Source organism: Mustela nigripes, chromosome 6 (genome assembly GCF_022355385.1).
Source record: "Mustela nigripes isolate SB6536 chromosome 6, MUSNIG.SB6536, whole genome shotgun sequence".
NCBI lineage: Eukaryota > Metazoa > Chordata > Mammalia > Carnivora > Mustelidae > Mustela > Mustela nigripes.
In genome coordinates, this window is record NC_081562.1 from 87,373,457 (window position 1) to 87,388,178 (window position 14,722).

A 14,722-nucleotide genomic window follows, 5' to 3' on the forward strand; every position below is an offset into this window, starting at 1 on the left:
TTCTTTAGCCCACCCCTTAAATACCACAGTAGCTTAAACATAGTTTCTCTGAATTGAAGACTGTTCTTTTTCATATCAGTTCAGACAGGACTGGAGACGAGAGATATAGCTCACCAGGTTGTATTTACATTATACTTTTGTTGACATATACTCTCTTTATTCCCCTCAATTCTGCTTGACACTGGAGCTAGGAAGACTTTTGTTAACTGGAAGTTAATAGAATTGATCTCTAGGAAAGTTGATCTCATAGAACCCCTTAGAAGCTGATGTTCATTGGTCTTTAGAGCAAGCATCTACTGAGCTATCTAGAGAGCAACAAGATATGTTATGGTAGCCAGATCAGCAACAGCAACATTACAATCAAAATGGCACTCGCTGTGTGCTTATAGCTTGTAAATGGGGTAGTAAGATCCAAACCCAAGCAAATCTGAGTCCAAATGCCCATGCTTCTGATCACTATGCCTTCCTGTTGAATTACTTCACAAGTATGAGCTATATGTGTACAACTGAACTTCTTAAATTGAACAGATCTTTAGGTAGGTTTCTGAAAGAGAGGAAATTGATATCTAGCTATTCATTACCACTTTTGGTTCTTGAACTCCCTAGCCAAAGTCTGCATTCTGGCTGTAGCAGCTGTTGATCCTGTGTTATCCACACCCCTCTCATCACCAACTATTCCACATAACAATTATTCTTTCACACTATACTTTCCTTTCTTCTCAATACCAAACTCCTCCTTCCCAAACTGCCTGTTCACTGTCCTTTCCAAGAAACACTTCTCAGATTAATACCTCGGTCTCTCCATTTCTCTATGACATCTGCACACTCTGGGAAAGAGTGTGTTGTATTTAACTATCAAATGCTTAAAGATGAATGGTATCTGACCAGCGTCCCCATCTTGCCCATCATTTTCATATGTCCCAACTCCCCCATATGCCATATGGCTCTAAGGTCTTCTTTCCCTCCCACAAAGCACCACACAGGACAGAGAGTGCCATCAACAAAGGAGATTGAGACTCGTAGAGAATTTCAAAATGCAGTTTATTGCAGCAATACAAGGAAGGGGGGAGTTTAAGACCTCTCCACAAAAGACAATCAACTTGCTCACACCTTATATACAAAACCAAAGCAGCACAGAGCTTGCTCCAAGAACTAGGATACTAAGGAGTGTCCAGGGCATGTGCTCCATGTACAACAAAGAAGCCATGGTTCTAACCAGCCCTCATCTGGCTGACTTAAGGAGATGCTTTGAAATGTAATGTGTGTAGTGGTCATTGCTAGACTGTTTCTTGGGTAAAGCACAAAGCAGGGTCACAGCCAGAGGGACTGAGATTGCCACTGATCTAAAAACTTATTTGGGAAGCAGAGAAGAAAGGAAAGAGCTGGGGAACTAGGGTGAACTAGGGTGTAACTAATGATAGCTCTTTTCTCCAGTGAGGTTGGGGCAACTGCCCTTGGTCTTGCCAAGCATATTTGATAGTGATGGAGAGGGAGAGCTAACATGTTAGAGGACACCTCTTTATCTGACAGCTCTGGAATAGCTGGTGGAAACAAACTTCACGCTGGAACTGCCACTAGAGGTCTTGGTACCCCCAGAGCTGGATCCCCGGCCTCCGGAGCTCCCGCCGCCAGAACCCCAGCTGCCGCCTCTGTGGCCGCCACTGCTGCTACCGGAGCCGTAGCCTCCGCCGCCGCCGCCGCCTCCAGAACCATAGCTGCCGCCGCCACCACCTCCAGAGCCATAACTGCTACCTCCGGAGCCGTAACTGCCACCTCCAGAACCATAGCCGCCACCACTGCCGCCGCCGCCGGAGCCGAAGCCACCGCCTCCTCGGCTGCTACCTCCACTGATGGTGGTGTGGCTGGTGTTCACAGCTGCAAGGGGACAGTCAGTTATCGTCAGCCCCACTCCCTCTCCAGCCCAGCAAAACCTTCACATGCCCCTGAGAAAGCAGCTGGTACTTACACACGCTCACGTTCGGGGTACACTCTCCGGACATCCTGTAGGAGGAAAAAGAGCAAGTCTCCCATGATTCCCTAGCCGCACAAACCCTCTCAGCAGGGGCAGAGACTCTCCCCATTTGGGACTCCTCCTACCCACTTGATCTGAAACCCAATCCAGTGCCCTCGGGATCCCAAACTGCTGCCATTTTCTCAGTGTGAACACAAACAGGAAGAAATCACCATAGAAAATAGACAAGAGTCTTGCAGAGAGTGCAAATTAACAGTGCCATTGACCTTCAGGCCAGATGACGTCTGAACCCTCCTAGATGGAGAATAAATTATTCCTTCTCAAAGCACTTCATACAGATGCTCTAGCCCTCCAAACAAGGTTGGGGTCCCAAAATGAGGCCTCATCTTTCCTCCTGAACCCAGTATCTTTCCTCTCCCCACACCCAAGACAAGCTGCAGTCCCTCAGCTGCATGCTGGATGGCAGTCAGCCTACAAGGGAAGAAGCACCATAAGAAATGGCCAAAGTGCCCAGGGTTCTGTCCTCACCTGCTTTCCTCTCCTTCCAGAAGGGTTCTGTAGGTGGCGATCTCCATATCCAAGGCCAGTTTGGTGTTCATCAGCTCTTGGTAGTCACGCAGCAGGCGGGCCATGTCCTCCTTGGCCTTCTGCAGGGCGTCCTCCAGCTCGGCCAGCTTACCCTGGGCATCTTTAAGGGCATTCTCACCACGCTGCTCGGCATCGCTGATGGACTGCTGCAGCGCAGAGATCTGAGAGAGGAGAAGCTCACATGTCACTCACTCTCTTATCACCTAATCCCACCCTGGGCACCTCAGTGAGGCTGGTACTCTCAGTCCAACAGAATCACAACAGTTTTAAGTCCACTTATGGCTCTAGATAACACATCACTGCCTCTGGATAGCTAGTCACTGAGTTGACTTCCATAAAAGTCCTTAAAGGGAATACAGAGCAGCCTCTCCTGGCCCTGGCTTGAGGCTTCTCCACCCTTTCTCCCTTTTTCTAAATGTCTACCCCGAAACCTCCTGACCACCTTTCCTCTCATTCACCAAGTCTTTGCCTCATGGGCTAGATCACTCATGACCATCACATCCATTTCTCTGCTAGGTCATTTTCACAAGCTTCCCTAAAGAGAACCCAGCATGAAGCCTGAATTGTGAAGACCAGAATAATCACCAAAGGCTTGGAACGGACTATAAGATTCTACACTAGAAAAGTGTCCTCCAGTTACCTGAGCCTCCCTCCCCAATGCCATATAGATATAGCTGAAGGAGGGAACAAATACCTGCTTCTTGACACTATCAATTTCAGATCGCAGTCTCTGGGCCACCCGATTCAGCTCTGAAATCTCCATCTTTGTACTCTTCAGATTGTCCCCATGTTTGCCAGCAGTTATCTGGAGCTCTTCATACTAAAGATGGTAGATCAAGTCAATTAGATGTGGCAGCATATACCATGGCTCACACAGAGAAATATAAGAGAAGACACAGGACAGCAAGACAAGACATTTCAGGAAAACTGGCTAGACATTCGGCTCATTCACCTTGGTCTGGTACAGGGCCTCAGCCTCAGCCTTGCTCTTCTGGGCAATCTCCTCATACTGCGCTTTGACCTCAGCGATGATACTGTCCAGGTCCAGGCTGCGGTTGTTGTCCATGGACAGGATGACATTTGTTTCACTGATTTGAGTCTGCATCTGGGACAACTCCTGCAAGACACAACAGCTCAATGACTTAGAATGTTAAAACAAAACACAGCTTAGACAGAGGGAGGAGGAGTCAGGAAATGGAAGATATATCTTTGTTCTTCTGGATAGTGATGGGCACAGGTTCAGAGGCTCTACATTTGGGTAAATGTGGTCAAAAACAAAGGACTTACTGCCTGGTAGAGTGCAGTGAGGAAATCAATTTCCTGCTGCAAGTTGTCAACTTTGGCCTGAAGGTCCACCTTAGTCATATAAGCAGCATCCACATCCTAGAGGAACAATGGACATCACAAAATCATGTTTTTCCCAGGATGAGTCCCTCTCACCAGCTGTGAGGGGCTTTTCCAGTAGAACAAACATTTGGAGTCTCCTCCACATCTTTCTACACTAGGCAGATCACAATCCCTAGACTGCCCCACCCCTTGGAATCACAATCACAGGACAGCTCATCTGAGCTGCTAAGAACTTGCCTCCCCACCTTCTCTGTGAAGGGCTGAGAGAACTGGAGAAGCAAAGGGCCTGGAAAAGCCTAGGTCCATGATAATGTGGGGGGGGGGGGAACCTCTATTCATCTATTCATCAGGCCCCCACCAGGTTCTCCACATCATGACCTCCTTCTACTTAGTAATTGGAGACCCTTTTCTATTCTTTATTTCAGATGTGAGGTCCATCCCACAGATTTGCTCACCTTCTTGATGGTCACAAATTCATTTTCTGCATTTGTCCGCTTGTTGATCTCATCCTCATACCTGCAAGGAAATCAGAGGGATTTGGATATTTGGAGAAGGTGAGATCTGAAGTTCAGCCTCCCCAACTGAGATTGGCATCACCTGTCATTGCCTCCTGTAGCCTAGGACAGCTTGGTCACCCTGTCCTTTGGAGCAACCAAACTTCTAAGCTATTTCCTACTTCTGAGAAGAGGAAGAATTCTAAAAATGCTAAATTAATTGGTCTCTAACCTAAGAAAATATATCACTGCATACTCTCTTAGCTTAAGACTCGTAGTCTTAACTTGCCACTTTCTGGAAGGATTGCTTGGTCAGTCTTCCTTACTTGTTCCGGTAATCTTCCACCAGGTCTTGCATGTTCTTCAATTCTGAATCCATCCGAGATTGGTCACTCTTCAGTTGGTCCACTCTCCTTCTAAGATTGTTGATGTAGGACTCAAAGTAGGGCTCTAAGTTGTGGGTCCGAGTGGAGGTGTCTACCTGCTGCAGCAGCTCCCATTTTGTTTGCAGCACCTGGTTCTGCTGCTCCAGGAACCGCACCTGAGAACACGAGCCCCCGTTACCAACTGGTGTAGAAATGGAGTCCGCCGGCCACTGAGAGCCATAGGCAACCACAGTGAGACCCATGCCTTGTTTGAAAAGAACTTGTTTTTTCAAGTCCTGTTTTCCTGGCCATGGCAGTGAAATAGGAAGAAAATCAAGTTCGCATCATTTTTTGGTACAACATCTAACTCACTGTGAATTCACAGAAGCTTTAATTTCCCTGAGAAGGGTAATTACTATACTGTCACAGCTGGAACTTTTGAAAGGAGTAACTAGACAGATACCAGACAGCAAACCCCTGTATAAAATTACTGCAATTATACTTGAAATAGATACATGATATTTAAGAGATTTGCCTTTCCACTTTTTTTAGGTAGATTGCCACAAACATTGGTACGCATTCCATAAATATTCACACTTTCAGAGGGATGTTGGGGAAATCCAAAATGGAATTTGAAATCTATTGTGTATAACTTTGAGTTGACATGATTGATGATTAAGCAAAAAATAAGAAATGGTTTACATATTTTTCCAGAGGTATACTCAGAATATCAGTATTTTGAAAAACTGCTACGAATGTAACATTTTTAGAGGGCAGAGCTCCCTGCCTAAAAGCAAAAGATGTTTGGTGCTACTTACTACATCCTTTCTGCTACAATATCACAGTGCACTCTATTCACCCTCAACTCCCTTTAGGAAGACTTTTCCAGAGCTCCCATTTGCCCCCTAGAAAGCTGAGTTAGCCCCATTTCTATTTCCTTCATTCACCATATGTTAAGTAAGCCCCAATTCAGCTCAAGAACTGAATGAGAAGACTTCAAGGTGATGTCATATTGACCCACAGACTTCTTTGTTCAAGAGAGAGTTTAGTCATTAGAATCATTCACAAGAATACTTCTAACGTATCTCCTAGAAGACAATTCTACGAAATCCCCAAACAGAAACTTGAGGCTAAACCCCAAGGGATCTGAAATGGACCAAGAGCAGTCTTCCCCATGCACTGAGGAGATAAACTCACCTTGTCAATGAAGGAGGCAAACTGGTTGTTGAGTGACTTGATTTGCTCCCTTTCTTGAGTCTTTACTTTTTGGATCTCGGGGTCAATCTCCACATTAAGGGGTTGCAGAAGGCTCTGGTTGATGGTGACTTCCTGTATGCCACCAGGGGGGCAGACAGGCCCAAAACTACCTCCACCAAAACCACCTCCACCAAAACCACCACCCCCAAAGCCACTACCCCCAAAGCCACCACCCCCAAAGCCACCACCCCCAAAGCCACCACCACCATAACCACCACCAAAGCCACCACCTCCAAAGCCACCACCACCAAAGCCACAACCACCATAACCACTCCCAAAGCCACCACGTCCACCTCCTCTGGCCACACTTATGGAGATACTTTTACTGCCACCAAGGTTGACAAGGCTGCGACTTCCAAAACCACCACCGCCACCACCGCCTCCACATCTTCCCCCTGAAAATCTCCCGCCACCTCCCCCACTGTGGCGCACAGAGCTGCTAGTGCTCCTGCGTTGGAAGCTGACCACTCCGGCAGAGCCAGAGCTAAAGCCCCCTCCGCTCCGGAACCCGGACCTAGAACTGAAGTGTCGACTCATGCTGCCTTGGAGAGAGTTGGAGCAAAGTCGGAATGGAAAGGAGCTCACACTCCTCTACCCCAAGCACAGAGACTGTCCCTTATATACCGGGAGCACATCTGGGCTTGGTCCTCGAGTCAGCGGGACGCAGAGCCTGTCAAGGGTTTGGCTTGCCTGCAGCCATACAAGATTTTTACGAGCCTCAACAATACGATAAACACTACACACCTAGCTCCCAGGATAGCTCTCAAAATTGCTGTGCATGCAAGATCAATCGTGTGGTAATCATTTTATCAGACAAAATCTCCCTTCAAGTGCTGTGACCTTGGGAAAACAGGACCCTGCATCTGCCACCTGGTGCTTCTTGGTAGGATTTCATAACCTCCTGTCACAGAGATATGTATATTCCTGTTCTTGCCTTTGCCCTTGTAAGCTGCGAAGTGCACTGTCCCCTCAAGCCTGGCAGGTGCAACTCCTCACGCTCAAATCGGCAGAGGAACTCTCTGGCCCATATCTGTGATGACTCTCTAGAGCCCAGAGCTCACCAAGTCATATGTCTGAACCCCAAATAAGAGCTTTAATAAGTGAAAAACTCAAACAACTTATTTCTATTACATGGGCTTTAGTATTATAGGAAGAGACACTAGCAGAGAACAGGATGGATGGGCAGGTGTTCTAGAAGGGCCAGACGGAAAGACATGCTCTTTCTGAGTTTGCCAGTTGTTCTTTTTCCTCAGACACAAGCTGGGGCAGGAGACAGAGACACCAGCAAAGGAAATTGGTGCAAACAGAGGGCACAAAGATGCCCGTGGAAAAGCTTAGAGAGCTGGGAGGTAACCAGTAGAACCTATTCCATACATTTTGTAAAGCCAAGGGGTAGAGGTGAGGCTTCACAGGGGCTTAGGGAACAACAATGGGTGATGTGGAGAGATGACTGTAGACTTGGAAGAGAGGACAACGATGTGCGTCTGGAAAGCCTGATCCGAGAAGTGAACGCTGTTTCTGGACAATTGTAATGGCCATAGTAACAGGCACGATACTAGCTAAGATGTGTGAAAAAACAAGCACAGTACCAGACCCTGTTCTACAGCTTTTACATGTATTCACCTATTTCATTTTTACAACTCTGAGACAGATGCTATTATGCTGCCCGGTTTTAACATGGGGAAACTGAGGCACTGAAGCTCAAGTTTACAAAGGCAGTAAAAGGGCATGGAGGGGACTTGAACTGAGGATGTTGAGTGACAGTGTGCAGAATCTTCTAACCAGCAGTGTTGTATGACACCACGCGATGATTTTGGGGTGTGCTGGCTGCTGCATGTAAAGCCAGATGACACAGCCAGCTCCCCACCTCAGAGAGCTTCAAAGGCAAGAGGCCCGTTCCATCCCTTCAAATCCTTAGTCCCAGGCATATGCAAGCACTTGCAAAGCACCTCAACTCACTCATAGAAGGGGAGATCACAGGCACAGAGTTCAGTGGGGAGGTTTCACTTCTATCCAAGTGCAAGAGTGTCCAACTGCATACTCCCGGAGGAGTACCCCTTGATCAATCTTAATGAACAGAAGTGAGTGGGGTTGAGACGGGGAACGACCTGAACCCCACATAGACTTCCATTCTGCGAGTCTTTAGAAGTCCAGCCTACTGCCCACCCTTGCACATGAACACAGAACTGAAGAGTCGGTGAGAAGCCAGCGCTAAGTCCAGCCGGCTCTGCGCAGCTCTGAGTGGTAAATCACAGGCCTGTGCAGAAGGTCCTCACTGTGGAATATAAACCTGGGGGGAAGGGGGGGGGGGGGTCCTGCGAAGACCCTCCAGCCAGGGCCCTGTGTTCCTAAAGCAACACAGCTACATGTCAGTCCTCCCCAGCCCGTACCTCACTGCTGAGTCTTGTCCCTCCTCTTTTCCCAGTTTTTGCGCACACCAGTCTCCAGAAGGTGCCCTTCACTTCTCCACTGATCCCCCTCTGTGCCCCATCTTTGTGACTCTGTAGTCTGGGACTCGGTCTTAACACTAACATCCGTGGGCTGCTAAACCAGCCATGTGTCTGAAGAATGAGTAATTCAGATCCTGTTCCCAACTAGGAGTAATGGGACCTGGGACGGTCTTGGCATGGTAATGACTGTTGCCTAACCATCTCCTGACAGGCAATCAAAATTCTTTTTGTTAAGCATACTCCCCTGGGAGACACGTCGCCCTGCACATTGATTCCTTCCAGCAGTTTGGAGGGGTGTGCGCCTGGGTATGCAAGCGTGTGTGTGTGTGTGTGTGTGTGTGTGTGTGTGTACATGTGTGTGTTTATTCTCTCAACTTTGCCAGCCAACAACAGATCTCTCAGGGGCCCGTGCTCCCATCCCCAAACTGAGAAACTGACACTGGAAGAAAAGAGGTGGACAGGCATTTGCTAGACAATTGACAGAGCTGCAAAACTGACTGTAGGGGGTACCGTGAGGAGGGAAAGTTGGAGGGAAAAGAAGAAATGAGAAGGCATAAACATCACCATCAGCGGACACTTGTGCACTTCACCTGACCGAGGAAATACACCAACACCACCCCACGGGAGCGGCGAGAATGAAGCAGTCAAACTGTTTGGACCCATTTTACAAAGTGGAGAACCGAGGTGCAGGGAGGTGAGGGGACTTGCTTAGACACTCCAGCCCAGAAAACACACATCTGGGACTAGAACCCTGGTTCCCTGGTTTTAGTTCAAGTGTTCTTCTAAACCTGAGAAGGGGCACAAGGACGGGCAAGTGGAACGGTGTCCAGCAATCACAGCATGTTCCCATCTTCAGGGACTCAAAGACCACACCATCTAAGCCACCAATCAAACAAGGTTCCTTGCCCTCCCTTTGCCCTGAGAAGGCAGACTCAAAGAGGTCAAAAAATGTGTCTAAGTCATGTAGTTCGTTCCTGGGAATTGTCCAGTTTCTGAATTAAACTTCTATTCTGTTCCCACCGCTCACTTTTTTGGGACCCCAGCAGGACTGGAAACCGCCATGTCACCAGCCGGTCCAGCTCGTCCTTCCCTGCCATGTCCCCAGGACTGTGGTGAACATGTGGAGATATTAAAAAGTAGACATGGGAGAAAGGTGTGAGCCACTCACCCTTCTTCTGGCTTTCTTGAAGGCCCTGCACTTAAAGAGAGCATGAAAAAGGAGAGAGGCACCCATACCCACAGACACCGACTACATGCTAGGAGCCATAGCTCATCTAAAGATCACCCAAGGTCCTCACAGTGGTCACTAAGATTAGCTTCATTTTAAAGAAAAGGCAGCTTAGGTCCATGGAGGCTTAAAGACATGCACCCAAGCTGACAAGCCAAGCCTGTCAAAGTGTGAGAACATGCCTGCCACCATCCCAAAGACCTCCTCATGTCATGCCCCCCCCACAGCCTACAGCTTTCTTGCCAACCCCTCGCAGAGCCTCACACCTTGACCTTTCCACTCCTGTGCTTTGTCCAAACCAATCAACTCTCTTCCCTCTTCCTTTGCTCCTCTCCATCTGCCAAACCCACTCACACTCTTCTCCCCCCAGTGGGCCATGCAGCCTGTCAGTGACCCACTTCAAACTTCTACTCGTAGGCAAGCTCTGGGGCACCCACAATCTCAATTGCTGAGCATTTGGACCTGAATCAGAATTTGTCCATCAGGCCTTGAGAGCAAATGTCTCCATCTCCCCTGCTCTGCCAGGCAGTGGACAAAGCCCACTGTTCCAGGAGTTTTCCTTGATTAAAAGCACTCGGCTTCTCCATTGGTTTCTTTTTCTCAGCTCAGTTGCTGCCAGATTCAAGTGCATAGTCACATGTGTATGTATGTGTGTTTGCTAGTCCCTCCATTGTTCTGGAAGGCTTTGAAAGCAAAACTAAGTCCTCTGGGTTTTTGGGTGCCCTCCTCACACCCCCACTTGCTCCAGCCTCCCACGCAATCCCCTCACTTGAAAGGTACCCCATCCATGCTGGATATCAGAGTGCCAGAGCACCTCCAATCTCGAGGACACACACACACCCTGGAACTGATCACTGGGATGAAGCTGCCACAGGTAGGCTGTGGCCATGGGCAGGGCCAGGGGTGGTGATGTTTTGATAGCTTTTTGCAGGGACTAAGAAAAAAGTTGAAGAAAGACATGCAATGACAAGTCACCCAGCCCCACGGGACTCCACCAGGGACGTAAGAGAAGGAAATTTCAGGGAAGTGGGGAAAGCTGAAGGCTGGGGGGCATGAAGGAGAGCCACAGACAATGGGGAGGCGGGGTGAGATGTGGAAAGCTGGCAGCCAGCAGAGGAGGGGCCGAGGCTTTTTAGGCAGGAAGGAGAGGTGCTCAACTGGGGCAGCCTGCTCAGGACAGACAGCAGGGAAGGAGGCCCCCAGTGGCTTGCTAGCAGTGCTGGAGCAGAATAAAGACCAGGAAGGAGGAAGCCAAGATGGGCACATAGGAGAGGAGAGGTGGAGGTTGTCTGAGCCAAGGAGTTAGCCAGAGACCTGCTCCTGACTGCACATCTCTAGCTGTGTGACTCTGGGTAGGTCCCTTGCCCTCTCTGAGCCTGAGTTTCCTCATCTAAAAGAGGGACTGCATCTACCTTAGAGGGAAACCGAAGTGTAGGAGATGCTAGATAGAGAGAGCAGGAAGGATTCTCTCTCACTATTGCATTTGGAAGGCTCCAGAGATGATATAACTATCAGGAAAAGCTTTGAAACAAGCCCCTGTTTCACTGAAAACTCAAAAGACCCGGAAAGGCAGCTTAAGTTCTTGCGATGAAGTCATCTTGTGGGTGAAAGCCTTGGGGGAGGAGGCTATTAAGTCTATAACAGGGAAGCTAGGGGCCCAACACACACAGGATGGAATGCTGAGTGCACCTGCACCCGAAGGGGGCTAGGCAGCTGGGATTTACTGTCACTGTGGAATATTTGCTCTGTAGGGTGGGGACAAATCCCATGGCTGAGCATGCCCGAACAGGTATGGAAGCCAGAACACACCCTGGGAGCCCCCAGAAGCCTTTCCAGCCCGGCACTGGGACATTCAGAACCAGTCTTCCATGCTCAAGTACCTCCCAGCATCCCAAGTTCCCAGCTCAGTCTTCAACAGAGTGTTGACCAACCTGAAGACACAGTTTCCTGGACTGATTGGAAAGCTGATAAAACCAGGGCAGCAGGTCCAACCAAATGATGGGAGTTACACCGAGCTTGAAGAGGGCCTATTGGAGCACATGGCTCATAATTGGAAGATGCATTCTGGGCCAAAGGTCCAGCAATGGAGGGAGAAGCAACGTTCTTCACAGGCTTCCTGATATCGAGGACTCTCTCAGCCCAGAAACGTACACCTTGTCCAAGGTCAGACAGAGTTAGAATTTTATTGAGCCAATACTTGCTCCTCCTGTCATTGGTTCCTAGACTATAATCTATGTAGATGAGAAGCTGGTGGAATTAAATTTAGATTCTCAGAGTGTCCTGCCCTGTTCCAGACTCTCAGCGTGAGAAGCAGCTGGCAAACTCTCCCTGGGAGTGGCCTCCTGCCCTCTTCTGTGTTCCCTCTGGCCCGCCCCTCTGGTTCTTAGTGGTTAGGCTTGCTTGACTCTCCCTCTGAGTATCAGCGCTGTGGGAATAGCACTACCCAGGAGCAGGGATGGAATGCTTCCTGGTCCCTGGAAGGACCACAGGTGTTCCCCCCAGGCCTCCCCCAGGGCCCATGAGAATCATAGAGATACCACATGTGGATGCATTTTGTACATGGTTAGAGGGCTATGGAATGGCTGCTTGTTGTCACTGGGGTGAGCTACAGTGAGAGGTATTTGCTCCTAATGGGATCTCATTGCCTCTAACAAGAGTATTGTTTATACCAGGAAGCCTCCTCTGGCATCTTTTAGTGCTAGCCCCCTTGCTCAGGCCCAGAACATGACACTGAGGCTCTCCTTGGAGTCTCCTTGGACTTCCTTGGCTAACTCCTCTCTCCTTGCCCTACATTTCTCATGCCCTGTCCCTATGGAATCTCTGTTCAAATATTCTAGGATTCAGGCACATGGTTCCCTCCATCTGTCCCATAGTTCTCCATCATTGAGAAGGTCAAAGTTTCTGAAGAGAAAGAGCAGGGCCATGTGTTTTGGAACAATCCCAGTTACTGCCCAGAAGGAGAAAGGTGGGTGAGATGACCTCTGATCCACCTTGCTGTGTGTTTTGATCCAGAGCCAGCTTGGATTCCTTAAGCACATCATATGCACATGCATGTTCCCAGGGAGCATCAATCCACACCCTGGACTAGGTCTGGTAGTGTCAGAAGACTTGGGTTCATTTCACAATCCTTGGCCCTGGGGCCTCTCCATGACTTGATCCTTCCTTGGCATCTGAGCTTAATTTTCCCCAATGTGAAATTCCTTTTTTTTTTTTTTTTTTCAGGATCCACCACATGAACTCTTAGGGCAGCAGAGGGATGAATGGCCACTGCACACATCTTCCCACATGTCCTTCAGTCCCTCCCTCAACCTCCTGCCAGTTAGTTAGTCAACCTCTGCTGGAAATGTGCCAATTCCTCATGCCTCTCCCATCTCAGGATCAATAAAAGTTGCTTCTTATCCTGGGCCAAATCTGCTGCGGTTCCTACCTATCCATCTGGGTCATCAGCTGGGGTCAACCCTTCTTTGCAGGGAAGCTCATCATATCTTTGCAATTAACTGTCACATCTCTTCCCAAAGACATCCAGGGCCTTCCACCATCCCCCTTTGGCCAGGGTTTTGGTCACCCACTGCCACCACAATGGCCACTGGCATCTGAATGGACTCCTCTTAAGTAATGTCCTCAGAGTGATCAGACTACAGAAGAGCTAAAGTGGATTCGGAACACTACAATCTTCCTGATCCCCACACCCATCCCCAGTGGCCACCAACAGCTGTTGGTTCATGTGCTGTCACTGTTGGCAGCTGAACACTCTACATCAAATCATGTTTACGCCCACTGCTGTTTTCTCTCTTCCCATCCCTGTCCCATGGGGTTTTTTTACTTCAAATGTGGCATGGCTTCTCTCTAAGTCCTCTCTCCTTCCCTTCAGACAGCTCGTCTGCCCATCTCTCCTTTCCCTGCCTATTCCCCCACAGGGCCATGGCCAAGGTGCGACGAGGAGAAACCTCTCAGAGAGCAGGTAGGGGTGTGCGTGGGAACACACTGTCTTATCAGTATGGGCTGCAGCCATATTTGAATGAATCCCATATCCAAACTGCCATCTGTACTCCTTCAGGGAAGGAGAAAGTAGGTCACGTCTTTTATGTGACTTCTTTACACAGACTCAAAATATCACATAGGATAAAGTGGTAGCTTAATTTGCTCCATTCTTGAATATTAGCATCTGTGTTTTCCCCAAAGGCATGGATTCCAGAAACCCTGCCCAGGACCCCCACTGGGTGAATGGGTTCAGTCTTTTATCTTCTGAACTCATGTCTCCTGGAAAGCCACCCTCTCTCATTCACACACATTCACTCTCTCTTACCTTTGAGTCTCTAGAACACTAATCCCCTGTCTGAAGGGCCCTTCCCTCAGTCTCTGCCCACACCTACTTCTGCTCTGTTCCCCAGTCCCATTCCACATTCTAGCCTAGGAGAGCCAAGTTCAGGGGCCAACTTCTCTTCCCCAGCATTGGCACCTATGGCAGGTCCCACCACTCCTGCAATGAAGGGTCTGCCTGTGACCACAGGACAGACCTTGCTTCCACCTTCAGACTAAAAGGTCCACAGGGACACATTGCTCTGATTTCTCCTCTTTCTGAACTCTCCCCTTTTCCATACCCTAACGTTTAGATTGTGAGTACCTGAAGATTCAGAAACATGTTTAGTCAATACTGCACTCCCAGGGCTAAGGCCACTGCCTGGCACACAGCAGGAGCTGAATAAATGTGTAAGTGACTTTGGAATGAACAGCCACTTTAAGCACTAGTAAGATTATGTCTGCGAGGTCTTTTAAGATCATGTGTTACTCATTTAATAAAAAATAATAAAAATAATAATTTCCAGATATGAATAATTGCCGAGGCCTGCAGAAACTTAAGAAGAAATCACCTATCTCTGACTCAAAAGTAGTTTGAGGTCACAGAAAATTTTATTGTAGAAACACCAAAAATGTCAAGCCCTTCAAGGTACAACCTTCAACCAGGAAATGATGAAGGGACCCCCACTGAGCCCGTCTGAGGTCCCAACAGAATCACGGAC

At 48.6% G+C, this 14,722-nt stretch overlaps 1 protein-coding gene across 2 annotated transcripts; it reads right to left on the reverse strand.

The window, feature by feature from the left end:
• Positions 1-1,350: 1,350 nt before the first annotated feature.
• KRT1 (keratin 1) lies at positions 1,351-6,560 on the reverse strand. Of its 2 annotated transcripts, XM_059404860.1 has the most exons (11): positions 6,485-6,560; positions 6,266-6,436; positions 5,964-6,148; positions 4,728-4,942; positions 4,363-4,423; positions 3,848-3,943; positions 3,513-3,677; positions 3,255-3,380; positions 2,501-2,721; positions 1,967-2,001; positions 1,351-1,875 (listed from the first exon to the last, which is right to left on the reverse strand). In XM_059404860.1, exons 1-11 carry the CDS (start codon positions 6,558-6,560, stop codon positions 1,520-1,522), a joined length of 1,707 nt encoding a protein of 568 aa, XP_059260843.1. In that variant the 3' UTR covers positions 1,351-1,519. The 2 variants fall into 2 exon arrangements, with proteins under 2 accessions (XP_059260843.1, XP_059260842.1); XM_059404859.1 differs by having other exon boundaries at positions 5,964-6,560.
• Positions 6,561-14,722: the final 8,162 nt, after the last annotated feature.

Excerpts from the sequence above, each read along its gene's own strand:
- KRT1 (XM_059404859.1), bottom strand. The coding sequence starts at position 6,560 with ATGAGTCGACACTTCAGTTCTAGGTCCGGGTTCCGGAGCGGAGGGGGC. Across the intron at positions 3,944-4,362 it reads AATTTGTGACCATCAAGAAG|GATGTGGATGCTGCTTATAT; the intron begins GTGAGCAAATCT and ends TTGTTCCTCTAG. Across the intron at positions 3,678-3,847 it reads TCACTGCACTCTACCAGGCA|GAGTTGTCCCAGATGCAGAC; the intron begins GTAAGTCCTTTG and ends TGTGTCTTGCAG.